At 38.7% G+C, this 17,485-nt stretch overlaps 1 protein-coding gene across 5 annotated transcripts in view; it reads left to right on the plus strand.

The window, feature by feature from the left end:
- Positions 1–17,485, plus strand: part of PHKB (phosphorylase kinase regulatory subunit beta) — a 197,822-nt gene that overhangs the window by 141,733 nt on the left and 38,604 nt on the right. For all 5 annotated transcript variants that reach the window (XM_030833057.3, XM_060289761.1, XM_030833056.3 and 2 more), the window contains 4 exons: positions 1,558–1,641; positions 2,352–2,456; positions 3,626–3,708; positions 3,915–4,005. In XM_030833057.3, the coding sequence (XP_030688917.2) occupies positions 1,558–1,641; positions 2,352–2,456; positions 3,626–3,708; positions 3,915–4,005 (363 nt within the window). The remainder of the gene's footprint in view (positions 1–1,557; positions 1,642–2,351; positions 2,457–3,625; positions 3,709–3,914; positions 4,006–17,485) is intronic.

The raw sequence follows: 17,485 nt of genomic DNA on the forward strand, positions 1-17,485 counted from the left end.
ATATAAAATCACTAAAAAAAAAATAGGAGAACAGTTTACAACTGTTGTGAGGGGAAGTCCATTCTTAGAGTAACACTAGTGCCAAAAATCGATTAAGGAAGTGATTGACAGATTTAACTAAATATAATTGAAGGTAGCATAAACAACCTGGCACATCAAAGGTGCTTGTGAAATTTCCTAGCAGAAAAATGTTTAGATTGAAATACCAAATGCTGAAGTGATGTTTGAACTACTATGCAGTCATTCTCACATTTCATAACAACATTGAAGATGAGCAAATTGAGTAAAATATTTGATAAAACAGCAATATTCTTAACATACCAAGATCTTTTACAAATGAAAAAGAATGACAAATGCCCAGTAGACAGGGGAAAAAAGGAAAAAGTGCATAGAACATATAAATAGCTATTAAGTATATGGGAAAATGGTCCACCACAAAATATTTGAATACAGTTGTTTAAAACTAAAATGAAATGTCATTGTGACTCAAGAGAGTGACAAAAATGGCCTATGCACATTTAATGTCGAAGTAATTGGTCCATTATTTCTGGAGGGTGACCAACCTGGCAGTATGTTTGAAAGAGAATATATATTCTCTTTGATTCATCAAGTCTAAGAAATTATCCTGAAGAAGTAATCGTATACTGTCCAAAATTGGTTACAGAATTGGTTTTGAAATAACTAAAAATTGGGAGCTACCTTCATCAGGGGATCCATGTTAAATAGGGTAAGGAGACTTCTTGATTGGATTAAGTGCTCTGGCACTAATTAACCCCTAGTTCATTCCAAGTTTATCTGTTTTTACTTTGTAGAAAAACAATATTAAGTTTAAAAAAATGGAACACCAGATTATATAGTATATGAACCCATTTATGTAAATATATATACATGTATGTGTGTATGTGATATGGGTATTTATCTATGCACTGTTAAAAATCTATAACCCTATCTTATGCTTCTGGTGTTTTTAGGGATCACACAATAAATTACACTCCTTTTAACACATACCAAAGTGAAATAGTTGTTGCCTAAGGGGTTACGAGAGTAACAGGACCATTCACTTGTAGCATGTGGATTAAATTTTTCATAAAATTCATATAATCGGAAAAATCAGTAAAGACATTTCCATGTTGGTGGGAAATACTTGAAGGTGGGAATCTGGTCGAAGTTATGTGGCCCTGTTTTTTAAAACTTTAAAGAGCCAAAATTTTTATCACAGAGGAAGCATTTGTTTCTCTGTGTGCTTGTATGAATCAGATAGAGCCATGCAAGTTATAAATTCATGACATGACAGTGTAAGAACAATGTCAAATTTTAGAATGTTGCTAAATGGATCTGCAAAAGTTTTGCTCTCAAATCTCCCAGTGCCCCAGAATCTAAGTTGATGTCATTAGCTGGCTTGTTTTCCTACAAGTCCATTGAATAAAGTTTCCCTGGCCTCTTTTTCTCTGGAGAAATCAGAAATTAGCAGGGCATTAGTCGAGGGGGGGAAAAGGGGCAAAAAAGGAAAAGCATGAATTTTTGTCTGGCTCTGATTTACACAGTTGTGTCTTACAGGCTTATTTCCATCTGGGGATCAATGAAAAATTAGGACTCTGCGGAAGGCCAGATAGGCCCATTGGCTGCCTCGGTACATCAAAGGTACTCATGAAATTTCCTTGGAGAGCAGTGTTCAGATTGTAATACCACAGACGGGAATGATGTTTGACCTGCTATGCATCCATTCTCACATTTCATCATATACTTGGGCTAATTATCTGAATTATTATTTTCTACAAGTAAATATCAATAATTAGTTTGGGGGCTTCCCTGGTGGTGCAGTGGTTGAGAGTCTGCCTGACGATGCAGGGGACACGGGTTTGTGCCCCGGTCCAGAAAGATCCCACATGCCGCGGAGCGGCTAGGCCCATGAGCCATGGCCGCTGAGCCTGCGCGTCCTGAGCCTGTGCTCCTCAACGGGAGAGGCCACAACAGTGAGAGGCCCGCGTACCGCAAAAAAAAAATTAGTTTTGTGTGATACCACGAACTCTTCTAAAAATAGATAAGCATCTCACTGCTCTTTTGTTTCTGAGCCTTGTAAGATACCTGATTATAGTAGTATTTACTCAGACGGAGGCTTTTTCCCTTATAGTAGAGGCGGACTACTTTATTAGCATACTGAGTCAATCAAGAAGCTGTACCTTCTTAACATTATGTAGATTTATAAGATTATTTTGTTTGCTTATTCAGAATTAAACATCAGTTTTAATTTTTATTAGGACTTATAGTACTGTACCTTTGCCTTTGGTCTGTTTTATTTATTTGTTTGTTTGTTTATATTTTTTCTTTTTTTAAAAATTTATCCTTTACAGATTTATCGCATTCTAGGAAAGACTGTGGTTTGTTACCCTATCATCTTTGACCTAAGTGATTTCTACATGTCTCAAGATGTTTTACTGCTGATAGATGACATAAAGGTAGCTTCAGAACACCTTTTAATTGAAATGGGATGACTTTGTTTCTAGTGATTTCTATCGTATGTTGTTAAATTAAGTGCTCCTGGGTCTATGATACTGGGTTAATACAGTATCAAATATGAAAGTAAAACAACATCTGCATAGCTTTGGGGAGTTAAATTACTTGCAGCATTAGAATAATAGATGTATTCTGTTTTATATAAAGTTGTATGACTTTACTTGTCTACCTTCTACAAATGGAACTAAAGGGTATATACTGTAGTTGTAAAAGCAGAGGGGGAACTTTTTTGGAAACGATGTTCATACGATAGTAAGTTTATCACTTTTTGAACAAAAGTTGAGTTACCAAAATGATTTTATTTATGAAGAATTTCAAGTAAAACCTCACCTAACTCATTATACCCACTCAGTTAAAATCTCCTCCACTCCCTTTTCCATTTACAGAGTAGAAAAGCTTAGGGTCATGGCCCAGAGCATGAAGTCTGGAGCCAGATTTCATTTGTTAAAATCTTGACTCTACTGTTTACCAGCTCTGTGATCTTGGGCAAGTTAGTTAACTTCTCTGTGTCCCTGTTTTCTCATCTGTATAACTGAATAGGGCTGTCCTGAGGATTAGGAGTTCATATATGCAAAGCCCTCAGAATAGTGCCTGGCACATAGTGAAGTGTTAATGTATGTCTTTGATGGGATGATGATTATGATGATGATGATGATAATGATAATAGAAATTGAGTCAAATAAAGAACTCTTCATGTTTCCAATGGTCTGTATAGATTCACCCCAATCTCTTCTACCGGCTGTAATATAAATCTACAGTAACGTGGAGTGAGAATTAATCTTCTGGATGATAACCCTGGGTTGATTTTCCTTCCTTGGGACCATTCTCGAACTGTATTTATTAGGCCTCAAAAAAGGAGTGGGGGGCGGTGCAGCCTTAAAACATGTGTGATCTATTTTTAAGAACGAAGTTTAAAATCAGAATGGTTTCTAGCTTAACTTGTATGTATTAGAACATTTCTACCCCTAAGTAGTCTATCTTATCCAGGGTTTGATTATGAATTATCTTGATATAGAATAGTTTTGTTGGCTCTTTGCCACTAATGGTTAAGCATCCTGATCAGCTCAGATACTGTGCCATTACATCCTGCCTCATTCTTATGTTTTAATAGAATGCACTACAGTTTATTAAGCAATACTGGAAAATGCATGGACATCCACTTTTCCTTGTTCTCATCCGGGAAGACAATATAAGGTAGGTGGCTGAAAGAGTTGAGGCGCATGCATCTCATCACCATTAACACTGTGAACCCTTTGGAAGCAGGGCCTCCTTGTATTTTTATATCCATCTCAGCGTGTGACAGAGTGTTTTGCGTGTGTAAAGGGTACTTAGTACTAGATAATTAATTTCTCATTCTGTTGTTAATATGCACATTTTGTTTATCTGTTTATATTTTTCAGAGGTAGCCGATTCAATCCCATACTAGATATGCTGGCAGCTTTTAAGAACGGAGTGGTTGGAGGAGTCAAAGTTCACGTTGATCGTCTACAGGTAGTCTTCTGAATTTCAGTGTTTCTGTTTCCAGCACAATTAGTCCACAGATACAGCTATGTTTCTTAATTATATTCTGTGGAAGGTTTTTGTCTGAAGGTTTTATTCTCTGCCTACCTTCCCGTTCCTATTGCCATCACCCCATTTATCTGATCCCTCCAATCTGATGCTTGAGCAATTGCAGTGGTTTCCCACCAGAATTTCAGACTTTAAGAGATCATCTCTGACCTCAGTTTTGCATTTGAGGAAGGTGGGGTCCAGAGTGGTGAAGTGACCTGCTGTATAAGCTCAGGTTCTTTGACTCCCTGGTCCAGTGCTCTGTTCCCTACCACACAGTGACATCCAACCTGGAGATAATTCTTGTTCCATTCAGAATTTTACAGCATTATTTTCATAGCTCCTAAATAACAGAAGCCCTTTGTGGTTCCCTATAACCATAGCAGCCTCTCTGCCCACAATGATCTCCTACTAAACATTCTTTCTGCTTCAGCCAATACAGATTACTTACTGTGTTCTCAAATTTGTGAGGTTCTGCCCCTTTCTGCTCACTCCATTTCCTCTGCCTGGAGTAGCTTTCCTTCTTTCAACATCACTGGGCTTTGAAGTCTTAACCAAACTTTAAAGACCAGTTCTGCAGAATCACTCAGACCAGAAATGATACTTTTCTCTTTTAATATCCTTTTATGACCTTTAACATAAACTATTCAAATTGTAGTCCATTATCAACTTATTTCCTTTAAAAAGTTGTGATCATTTCATAGTCTTTTATGTAGTAGATACTCAATATTGAGTAAGAAAGAGGAAAATTTATAAAGAGGGACCTGTGTAGGTAATGTGGTAAATGGCATGTTTACATAATCATTCACTGGTGCTTGTATGGGCTTGGCCAAAAAGTTCATTCGGGTTTTTCCATAAGATATTACAGAAACGAACTTTTTGGCCAACCTAATATTTTGCATACTTGATTGATTTTTACCTAAGTTTTTATCTTTTCCCCTTATTTTTTATTCTTTTGTCTTTTTGTAATGCTTCACGGGGGAATTTCTTTGTTATTTATCATGTAGCTCCTCTGTTGAGTTTTGTGTTTTGCTGTCATGTTTTTAATTTTCCCTTTCATACTATCTTGTCCTTTCTTTCCTGAGTATTATATGTTGTCTTATCCTTCTGAGAACATTAACTAGAGAGCTTTGGAAATTTTTCCTTTCTACATTATCTCTTTCAGGTTTTTTTTCTCTGTTTTGGGGGGCTCATTCATTCATGTTGGAGACATTTGTCAGATGTCTGGTAATCTTTAGCGATCCCTTCATTTTTAAGAGTGAAAGAATAAAAACTTCATTGGAAGCTGTGTGTTTGGGAAAAAGGATCATTGTCATGATGAATTTGCTTGTAAGGTAGTCTGGTGGCAAAGGCCCTTTTTGCTGGGGAAAACCCAGATGCCAATATCTGGAGATTTTTCTCTCTTCTGCTCTTCAGTTTCCCCGGAAAATAAACATCTAGCCTTCTGCTTGAAGGACATACATTTTGCTTCCATGTACTGAGAGCAGGGTTGGGGAGGGGAGTCAGGGATTTTGCACTGTGCTGTATATTATCAGAAACATCTCTCGTTGGGACAGCTGTTTAATAAGTTGTCTCTCTCTACCGATGCAGATTCAGAAGACAATAAAATAGTACATTATCAAATTGTCCAGGATACTTACAACAGCACAGATTATTTTCACGTACACAGCACAAGTGGCTTAATTCTGACAGTACAGATGCTGGACCACGAGTTCGTGCAACACTGCACTTTGAAAGTCAGAGAAACGGATAATAGCTTCCCATCACTAAGCAGCGAAGTCTTTGTTTATATCTACAACATGGACTAAAATGACAGCTCTCCAATTTTTAATCAGCTCATTTATGAGTCTTTCACTTAATGCATTGTTTAATCTTTATTTATTTATTTTTACATCTTTACTGGAGTATAATTGCTTTACAATGGTGTGTTAGTTTCTGCTTTATAACAAAGTGAATCAGTTATACATATACATATGTTCCCATATCTCTTCCCTCTTACGTCTCCCTCCCTCCCACCCTCCCTATCCCACCCCTCTAGGTGGTCACAAAGCACCAAGCTGATCTCCCTGGGCTATGCGGCTGTTTCCCACTAGGTATCTGTTTTATGTTTGGTAGTGTATATATGTCCATATGTCACCCTCTCACTTTGTCACAGCTTACCCTTCCCCCTCTCCATATCCTCAAGTCCATTCTCTAGTAGGTCTGTATCTTTATTCCTATCTTACCCCTAGGTTCTTCATGACATTTTTTTTTCTTAGATTCCATATATATGTGTTAACATACGGTATTTGTCTTTCTCTTTCTGACTTACTTCACTCTGTATGACAGACTCTAGGTCCATCCACCTCACTACAAATAACTCAGTTTCGTTTCTTTTTATGACTGAGTAATATTCCATTGTATATATGTGCCACATCTTTATCCATTCGTCTGTTGATGGACACTTAGGTTGTTTCCATGTCCTGGCTATTGTAAATAGAGCTGCAATGAACATTTTGGTACATGACTCTTTTTGAATTATGGTTTTCTCAGGGTATATGCCCAGTAGTGGGATTGCTGGGTCATATGGTAGTTCTATTTGTAGTTTTTTAAGGAACCTCCATACTGTTCTCCATAGTGGCTGTATCAATTTACATTCCCACCAGCAGTGCAAGAGGGTTCCCTTTTCTCCACACCCTCTCCAGCGTTTATTGTTTGTAGATTTTTTGATGATGGCCATTCTGACCAGTGTGAGATGATATCTCATTGTTGTTTTGATTTGCATTTCTCTAATGATTAATGATGTTGAGCATTCTTTCATGTGTTTGTTTGCGATCTGTATATCTTTGGAGAAATGTCTGTTTAGGTCTTCTGCCCACTTTTGGATTGGGTTGTTTGTTTTTTGTTACTGAGCTGCATGAGCTGCTTGTAAATTTTGGAGATTAATCCTTTGACATTTGCTTCATTTGCAAATATTTTCTCCCATTCTGAGGGTTGTCTTTTTGTCTTGTTTATGGTTTCCTTTGCTGTGCAAAAGCTTTTAAGTTTCATTAGGTCCCATTTGTTTATTTTTCTTTTTATTTCCATTTTTCTAGGAGGTGGGTCAAAAAGGATCTTGCTGTGATTTATGTCATAGAGTGCTCTGCCTATGTTTTCCTCTAAGAGTTTGATAGTTTCTGGCCTTACATTTAGGTCTTTAATCCATTTTGAGCTTATTTTTGTGTATGGCGTTAGGGAGTGATCTAATCTCATACTTTTACATGTACCTGTCCAGTTTTCCCAGCACCACTTATTGAAGAGGCTGTCCTTTCTCCACTGTACACTCCTGCCTCCTTTATCAAAGATAAGGTGACCATATGTGCGTGGGTTTACCTCTGGGCTTTCTATCCTGTTCCATTGATCTATATTTCTGGTTTTGTGCCAGTACCATACTGTCTTGATTACTGTAGCTGTGTAGTATAGTCTGAGGTCAGGGAGCCTGATTCCTCCAGCTCTGTTTTTCGTTCTAAAGATTGCTTTGGCTATTCGGGGTCTTCTGTGTTTCCGTACAAATGGTGAAATTTTTTGTTCTACTTCTGTGAAAAATGCCAGTGGTAGTTTGATACGGATTGCATTGAATCTGTAGATGGCTTTGGGTAGTCTAGTCATTTTCACAGTGTTGATTCTTCCAATCCAAGAATATGGTATATCTCTACATCTATTTGTATCATCTTTAATTTCTTTCATCAGTGTCTTATAATTTTCTGCATACAGGTCTTTTGTCTCCTTAGGTAGGTTTATTCCTAGCTATTTTATTCTTTTTGTTGCAGGGGTAAATGGAAGTGGTTTCTTGATTTCACTTTCAGATTTTTCATCATTAGTGTATAGGAATGCCAGAGATTTCTGTGCATTAATTTTGTATCCTGATACTTTACCAGATTTATTGATTAGCTCCAGTAGTTTTCTGGTAGCATCTTTAGGATTCTCTATGTATAGTATCATGTCATCTGCAAACAGTGACAGCTTTACTTCTTCTTTTCTGATTTGGATTGCTTTTATTTCCTTTTCTTCTCTGATTGCTGTGGCTAAAACTTCCAAAACTATGTTGAATAACAGTGGTGAGAGTGGGCAACCTTGTCTTTTTCCTGATCTTAGCGGAAATGCTTTCAGATTTTCACCATTAAGGACAATGTTGGCTGTGGGTTTGTCATATATGGCCTTTATTATGTTGAGGAAAGTTCCCTCTATGCCTACTTTCTGCAGAGTTTTTATCATAAATGGTGTTGAATTTTGTCGAAAGCTTTCTCTGCATCTATTGAGATGACCATATGCTTTTTCTCCTTCAGTTTGTTAATATGGTGTATCACATTGATTGATTTGCGTATATTGAAGAATCCTTGCATTCCTGGAGTAAACCCCACTTGATCATGGTGTATGATCCTTTTAACGTGCTGTTGGATCCTGTTTGCTAGTATTTTGTTGAGGATTTCTGCATCTATGTTCATCAGTGATATTGACCTGTAGTTTTCTTTCTTTGTGACACCCTTGTCTGGTTTTGGTATCAGGGTGATGGTGGCCTCGTAGAATGAGTTGGGGAGTGTTCCTCCCTCTGCTATATTTTGGAAGAGTTTGAGAAGGATAGGTGTTAGCTCTTCTCTAAATGTTTGATAGAATTCTCCTGTGAAGCCATCTGGTCCTGGGCTTTTGTTTGTTGGAAGATTTTTAATCACAGTTTCAATTTCAGTGATTGTGATTGGTCTGTGCATATTTTCTATTTCTTCCTGGTTCAGTCTCAGAAGGTTGTGCATTTCTAAGAATTTGTCCATTTCTTCCAGGTTGTCCATTTTATTGGCATAGAGTTGCTTGTAGTAATCTCTCATGATCTTTTGTATTTCGCAGTGTCAGTTGTTACTTCTCCTTTTTCATTTCTAATTCTATTGATATGAGTCTTCTCCCTTTCTTCCTTGATGAGTCTGGCTAATGGTTTATCAATTTTGTTTATCTTCTCAAAGAACCAGCTTTTAGTTTTATTGATCTTTGCTATCATTACCTTCATTTCTTTTTCATTTATTTCGGATCTGATTTTTATGATTTCGTTCCTTCTGCTAACTTTGGGGGTTTTTTGTTCTTCTTTCTCTAATTGTTTTAGGTGCAGGGTTAGGTTGTTTATTCGAGATGTTTTCTGTTTCTTAATGTAGGATTGTATTGCTATAAACTTCCCTCTTAGAACTGCTTTTGCTGCATCCCATAGGTTTTGGGTCGTCGTGTCTCCGTTGTCATTTGTTTCTAGGTATTTTTTGATTTCCTCTTTGATTTCTTCAGTGGTCACTTCGTTATTAAGTTGTGTATTGTTTAGCCTCCATGTGTTTGTATTTTTTACAGATCTTTTCCTGTAATTGATATCTTGTCTCATAGCGTTGTGGTCGGAAAAGATACTTGATACGATTTCAATTTTCTTAAATTTACCAAGGCTTGATTTGTGACCCAAGATATGATTTATCCTGGAGAGCCTTCCATGAGCACTTGAGAAAAATGTGTATTCTGTTGTTTTTGGATGGAATGTCCTATAAATATCAATTAAGTCCATCTTGTTAATGTATCATTTAAAGCTTGTGTTTCCTTGTTTATTTTCATTTTGGATGATCTGTCCACTGGTGAAAGTTGGGTGTTAAAGTCCCCTACTATGATTGTGTTACTGTCAATTTCCCCTTTTATGGCTGTTAGTATTTGCCTTATGTATTGAGGTGCTCCTATGTTGGGTGCATAAATGTTTGCACTTCTTATATCTTCTTCTTGGATTGATCCCTTGATCATTATGTAGTGTCCTTCTTTGTCTCTTGTAATAGTCTTTATTTTAAAGTCTATTTTGTCTGATATGAGAATTGCTACTCCAGCTTTCTTCTGATTTCCATTTGCATGGAATATCTTTTTCCATCCCCTCACTTTCAGTCTGTATGTGTCCCTAGGTCTGAAGTGGGTCTCTTGTAGACAGCATATATATGGGTCTTGTTTATGTATCCACTCATCCAGTCTGTGTCTTTTGGTGGGAGCATTTAATCCATTTACATTTAAGATAATTATCGATATATATGTTCCTATTCTCATTTTCTTAACTGTTTTGGGTTTGTTATTGTAGGTCTTTTCCTTCTCTTGTGTTTCTTGCCTAGAGAAGATCCTTTAGCATTTGTTGTAAAGCTGGTTTGGTGGTGCTGAACTCTCTCAGCTTTTGCTTGTCTGTCAAGGTTTTAATTTCTCCATCAAATCTGAATGAGATTCTTGCTGGGTAGAGTAATCTTGGTTGTAGGTTTTTCTCCTTCATCACTTTAAATATGTCCTGCCAGTCCCTTCTGGCTTGCAGAGTTTCTGCTGAAAGATCAGCTGTTAACCTTATAGGGAGTCCCTTGTGTGTTATTTGTTGTTTTTCCCTTGCTGCTTTTAATATGTTTTCTTTGTATTCAGTTTTTGACAGTCCGATTAATATGTGTCCTGGCGTATTTCTCCTTGGATTTATCCTGTATGGGACTCTCTGTGCTTCCTGGACTTGATTAACTTTTTCCTTTCCCATATTAGGGAAGTTTTCCACTATAATCTCTTCAAATATTTTCTGAGTCCCTTTCTTTTTCTCTTCTTCTTCTGGAACCCCTATAAGTCGAATGTTGGTGCGTTTAATGTTGTCCCAGAGGTCTCTGAGACTGTCCTCAGTTCTTTTCATTCTTTTTTCTTTATTCTGGTATGTAGTAGTTATTTCCACTCTTTCATCTTCCAGGTCATTTATCCGTTCTTCTGCCTCAGTTATCCTAATATTGATCCCTTCTACAGTATTTTTAATTTCATTTATTGAGTTGTTCATCATTGCTTGTTTCCCCTTTAGTTCTTCTAAGTTCTTGTTAAATGTTTCTTGCATTTTTTCTATTCTATTTCCAAGATTTTGGATCACCTTTAGCATCATTATTCTCAATTCATTTTCAGGTAGACTGCCTTTTTCCTCTTGATTTGTTAGGTCTGGTGGGTTTTTATCTTGTTCCTTCATCTGCTGTGTGTTTTTCTGTCTTCTCATTTTGCTTATCTTACTGTGTTTGAGGTCTCCTTTTTGCAGGCTGCAGGTTCATAGTTCCCATTGTTTCTGGTTTCTGTCCCCAGTGGCTAAGGTTGGTTCAGTGGGTTGTGTAGGCTTCCTGGTGGAGAGTACTAGTGCCTGTGTTCTGGTGGATGAGGTTGGATCCTGTCTTTCTGGTGGGCAGGTGTATGTCTGGTGGTGTGTTTTGGGGTGTCTATGGACTTACTATGATTTTAGGCAGCCTCTCTGCTAATGGGTGGGTTTGTGTTCCTCTCTTGCTAGTTGTTTAGCATAGGGTGTCCAGCACTGTAGCTTGCTGGTCGTTGAGTGAAGCTGGGTGTTGGTGTTGAGTTGGAGATCTCTGGGAGATTTTCGCCATTTGACACTACATGGAGCTGGGAGGCCTCTTGTGGACCAGTGTCCTGAAGTTGGCTCTTCCACCTCAGAGGCTCAGCACTGACTCCTGGCTCCTGGCTGCAGCACCAAGAGCCTTTCATCCACACGGCTCAGGATAAAAAGGAGAAAAAGTAGAAAGAGGATAAAAGAAAATAAAATAAAGTAAGATAAAATAAAGTTATTAAAATAAAAAATAATTATTAAGAAAAAAATTTTTGAAAAACAGATGTATAGAACCCTAGGACAAATGGTGAAAGCAAAACTCTACAGACAAAATCTCACACAGAAGCATACACATACACACTCACAAAAAGAGGAAAAGGGGAAAAAATAATAAATCTTGCTCTCAAAGTCCACCTTCTCAATTTGGGATGATTTGTTGTCTGTTCAGGTATTCCACAGATGCAGGTACATCAAGTTGATTGTGGAGATTTAATCCGCTGCTCCTGAGGCTGTTGGGAGAGATTTCCCTTTCTCTTCTTTGTTCGCACAGCTCCCTGGGCTCAGCTTTGGATTTGGCCCCGCCTCTGCTTGTAGGTCGCTGGAGGGCGTCTGTTCTTCGTTCAGACAGGACGGGGTTAAAGGAGCCACTGATTTGGGGGCTCTGGCTCACTCAGGCCGTGGGGAGGGAGGGGTACGGAGTGTGGGATGAGCCTGCAGCGGCAGAGGCCAGCGTGACATTGCACCAGTGTGAGGCGCGCTGTGCGTTCTCCCGGGGAAGTTGTCCCTAGATCCCAGGACCCTGGCAGTGGCGGGCTGCATAGGCTCCTGGGAGGGGCGGTGTGGATAGTGGCCTGTGCTCGCACACAGGCTTCTTGGTGGCGGCAGCAGCAGCCTTAGCATTTCATGACCATCTCTGGGGTCCGCGCTGTTAGCCCCGGCTCGCACCCGTCTCTGGAACTCCTTTAAGCAACCCTCTCCTCGCACACCAGGAAACAAAGAGGGACGAAAAAGTCTCTTGCCTTTTCGGCATGTCCAGACTTTCCCCCAGACTACCTCCTGGCTAGCCTGGTGCACTAACCCCCTTCAGGCTGTGTTCAGGCCGCCAACCCCAGTCCTTTCCCTGTGCTCCGACCAAAGCCCGAGCCTCAGCTCCCAGCCCCGCCTGCCCCGGCGGGTGAGCCGACAAGCCTCTCGGGCTGGTGAGTGCCAGTCAGCGACGATCCTCTGTGCAGGAATCTCGCCGCTTTGCCCTCCGCACCCCTGTTGCTGCACTCTCCTCTGCGGCTCCGAAGCTTCCCCCTCCGCCACCTGCAGTCTCCGCCCGCGAAGGGGCTTCCTAGTATGTGGAAACCTTTCCTCTTTCACAGCTCCCTCCCACTGGTGCAGGTCCCGTCCCTCTTCTTTCGTCTGTGTTTTTTCTTTTTTCTTTTGCCCCACCCAGGTACGTGGGGAGTTTCTTGCCTTTGGGGAGATCTGAGGTCTTCTTCCAGCGTTCAGTAGGTGTTCTGTAGGAGTTGTTCCGCGTGTAGATGTATTTCTGATGTATCTGTGGGGAGGAGGGTGATCTCCGCGTCTTACTCTTCCTCCATCTTCCCTGTCTCTCCCATTGTTTAATCTTTTTATCTTTGCTCTCTGCTGTGCCCTATATGTACCCTTGAGTACAGAGTCTTAACCAGAGAATAAGCCTCTTTCCATCTTGTAAAACTGAAACTCTATACCCATTAAACAACCCCTCATACCCCCATACCAGCCTTTGTCTTCTCTTTAATATAGTAAATAAAAATGGCCCTATGTAACTTCTCTGGGATTTTATTTCAGGCCCTTCCAAATGTCCTTAGCCTGTGGTCCACAATCTCTCATCATTGGGCCTCAGCGTCACTTCCTAGCTGCATCACCCAGGACATGTCTTCATGCAGTTCATTCCCAGCCCTGCTTTCTACTCCTCAAGTATACTGAGTAATTTCAAAATCTTTAATGAAATTGATTTTTTTTTCCTGCTCATGCTGTTACTGTATTCTAGAATTGCCTTTTTCTTTTTTTCCTTCTAAGTCATACTTTACTTTTATAACTTAGGTCAATGTCACCTCTTTAGCAAAGTCTCCAAGACTGGAATTAATTTCTCCTTCCAGTGTGTTTCTGTGGCATTTTCCTTGAGCTTTGCTGTAGCTCTTATTTTAGGTATGGCTAGTTTCTTATGTCTGCTTCTCTGTGTCGATTGAAAACTCTATCAGACCAGGCTTTACTCATCTCTGCATTCCCAGAGTACTCTTCTCTCTGTAAGAAGTATGTAGATATTGGTTCATTGATTCAACAAATATTTACTGAGTACCCTCTCTAGGCAGCAGAGATACAATGGTGAAAAAAATATACAAGGTCCCTGATCTCATGAGACTTATTCTAGTAGGGGAGCAGAACCAAATATAAAGCCAGATAGGGGGGCAGAATAATGGAGTGGAGTACATTCTTGGGTGGTATGTTCAGTTGGAAAAGGCCTGGTGGGATATATTTGAATATCACTGAGCAGGATACCTTTTTGAATACTATATTGCATTTGAGACATATATATCAATATTAAGTTGTTTAATTACCATCAGAACTGAGGTATTAATGCATAGCAAATTAATTACAATATTTTTTATAAAACTAATTCAGCCAATATTTTATAATACCTATACATGGAGTAAAACCTTTAAAAATTGTGACTCACTATACTGTATACCTGTAACTTATATAATATTGTACATCAACTATACTTCAATTAAAAAAAAAACTAATTCAGGAGTCTGTGCAACCAATTGAATTTTTCAAATTGAAAGCTCTAAAGCTTATTAATGGAATGGAATCTAGAACTTGTCTGTTAGTTCAGATTAAACATTTACTTTATGAGCTGAATTAAGGTGGGTAGGCTAATAAAAATAGAAAATACTAAATCAAAATTATTTTTCTTACGTTTTCAGTATTGGCTATCAGCTTTGAGAGTTAAAAATTCTTGACTCTTTTTTTTCATAACCCACATTACAATCCATTACCAAATCCAATTTTCTCTACCCTCAGATTACATCCAGAATCTAACCACTTCCCTTCACCTCTAGCACTAACATCATGGTCCAAGCTGCATCATCTGTCACCTAGATTTTTATAGTAGTCTCCTAAATTCCTATTGGCCATAACACAATTATTAGCTTCTTCCTACTCTACCTGGTCATAGGGCAGTTAGATTATGTCACATATCATAAGCCTCTAATGACCTCCTCTCTCACACTAAGTGAAAACCAGAGTTCTTCCAATAGTGATGCCCATGGTCTGGACCTTCTTCTCTGACCTCATCTCCTACCGTTCTCCCCTATCTACTCTACTCAGCCACACTGTCCTCCTTACTACTCCTAAAACATACCCAGCATGCTCCTGCCTCAGGACCTTTACACTTGCTGTTCACTCTATCCTCAGATCCATATTGTTGACTGCAATGCTTCCTTCAGTCTCTACTTAAATGTCACCCTATTAGAGAAGTCTTTTCTAATAACCTATAAAATGGCAAACCTGCCTCTTCCTACTTGTCTGCCCCAGCATTCCCCATCCCCTGCCTTTCTCATTTCAACTTTGCAGTTATCATCTGACATAGCATACTTAGGGGGGTTTTTTGTTTTTTGTTCTTTTTAAACATCTTTATTAGAGTATAATTGCTTTACAACAGTGTGTTAGTTTCTGCTTTATAACAAAGTGAATCACTTATACATATACATACGTCCCCATATCTCTTCCCTCTTGCATCTCCCTCCCTCCCTATTCCACCCCTCTAGGTGGTCACAAATCACCGAGTTGATCTCCCTGTGCTATGCAGCTGCTTCCCACTAGCTAGCTATTTTACGTTTAGTAGTGTATATATGTCCATGCCACCCTCTTACTTTGTCACAGCTTACCCTTCCCACTCCCTGTATCCTCAAGTCCATTTTCTAGTAGGTCTCTGTCTTTATTCCCATCTTGCCCCTAGGTTCTTCTTGACCTTTTTTTATTTTAGATTCCAGATAAATGTGTTAGCATACGGTATTTGTTTTTCTCTTTCTGACTTACTTCACTCTGTATGCCAGACTCTAGGTCCATCCACCTCACTACAAATAACTCAATTTCATTTCTTTTTATGGCTGAGTAATATTCCATTGTATATATGTGCCATATCTTCTTTATCCATTCATCTGTTGATGGACACTTAGGTTGCTTCCATGTCCTAGCTATTGTAAATAGAACTGCAATGAAGATTTTGGTACATGACTCTTTTTGAACTATGATTTTCTCAGGGTATATGCCCAGTAGTGGGATTGCTGGGTCATACGGTAGTTCTGTTTTTAGTTTTTTAAGGAACCTCCGTACTGTTCGCCATAGTGGCTGTATCAATTTACATTCCCACCAACAGTGCAAGAGGGTTCCCGTTTCTCCACACCCTCTCCAGCATTTATTGTTTGTAGATTTTTTGATGATGGCCATTCTGACTGGTGTGAGATGATATCTCATTGTAGTTTTGATTTGCATTTCTCTAATGATTAATGATGTTCAGCATTCTTTCATGTGTTTGTTGGCAATCTGTATATCTTCTTTGGAGAAATGTCTATTTAGGTCTTCTGCCCATTTTTGGATTGGGTTGTTTGTTTTTTCGATATTGAGCTGCATGAGCTGCTTGTAAATTTTGGAGATTAATCCTTTGTCAGTTGCTTCATTTGCAAATATTTTCTCCCATTCTGAGGGTTGTCTTTTTGTCTTGTTTATGGTTTCCTTTGCTGTGCAAAAGCTTTTAAGTTTCATTAGGTCCCATTTGTTTATTTTTCTTTTTATTTCCATTTCTCTAGGAGGTGGGTCAAAAAGGATCTTGCTGTGATTTATGTCATAGAGTGTTCTGCCTATGTTTTCCTCTAAGAGTTTGATAGTGTCTGGCCTTACATTTAGGTCTTTATTCCATTTTGAATTTATTTTTGTGTATGGTGTTAGGGAGTGTTCTAATCTCATACTTTTACATGTAGCTGTCCAGTTTTCCTAGCACCACTTATTGAGGAGGCTGTCTTTTCTCCATTGTATATTCTTGCCTCCTTTATCAAAGATAAGGTGACCATATGTCTGTGGGTTTATCTCTGGGCTTTCTATCCTGTTCCATTGATCTATATTTCTGTTTTTGTGCCAGTACCATACTGTCTTGATTACTGTAGCTTTGTAGTATAGTCTGAAGTCAGGCAGCCTGATTCCTCCAGCTCCATTTTTCTTTCTCAAGATTGCTTTGGCTATTTGGGGCCTTTTGTGTTTCCATACAAACTGTGAAATTTTTTTTCTAGTTCTGTGAAAAATGCCAGTGGTAGTTTGATAGGGATTGCATTGAATCTGTAGATGGCTTTGGGTAGTCTAGTCATTTTCACAGTGTTGATTCTTCCAATCCAAGAACATGGTATGTCTCTCCATCTATTTGTATCATCTTTAATTTCTTTCATCAGTGTCTTATAATTTTCTGCATACAGGTCTTTTGTCTCCATAAGTAGGTTTATTCCTAGATAATTTATTCTTTTTTTTTGCAGTGGTAAATGGGAGTGTTTTCTTAATTTCAGTTTCAGAGTTTTCATCATTAATGTATAGGAATGCCAGATATTTCTGTGCATTAGTTTTGTATCCTGATACTTTACCAGATTTATTGATTAGCTCTAGTAGTTTTCTGGTAGCATCTTTAGGATTCTGTATGTATAGTATCATGTCATCTGCAAATAGTGACAGCTTTACTTCTTCTTTTCTGATTTGGATTCCTTTTATTTCTTTTTCTTCTCTGATTGCTGTGGCTAAAACTTTAAAAACTATGTTGAATAATAGTGGTGAGAGTGGTAACCTTGTCTTGTTCCTGATCTTAGAGGAAATGGTTTCAGTTTTTCACCATTGAGGACGATGTTGGCTGTGGGTTTGTCATATATGACCTTTATTATGTTGAGGAAAGTTCTCTCTGTGCCTACTTTCTGGAGGGTTTTTGTCATAAAGGGTGTTGAATTTTGTCAGAAGCTTTCTCTGCATCTATTGAGATGATCATATGGTTTTTCTCCTTCA

Source organism: Globicephala melas, chromosome 19 (assembly GCF_963455315.2).
Source record: "Globicephala melas chromosome 19, mGloMel1.2, whole genome shotgun sequence".
NCBI lineage: Eukaryota > Metazoa > Chordata > Mammalia > Artiodactyla > Delphinidae > Globicephala > Globicephala melas.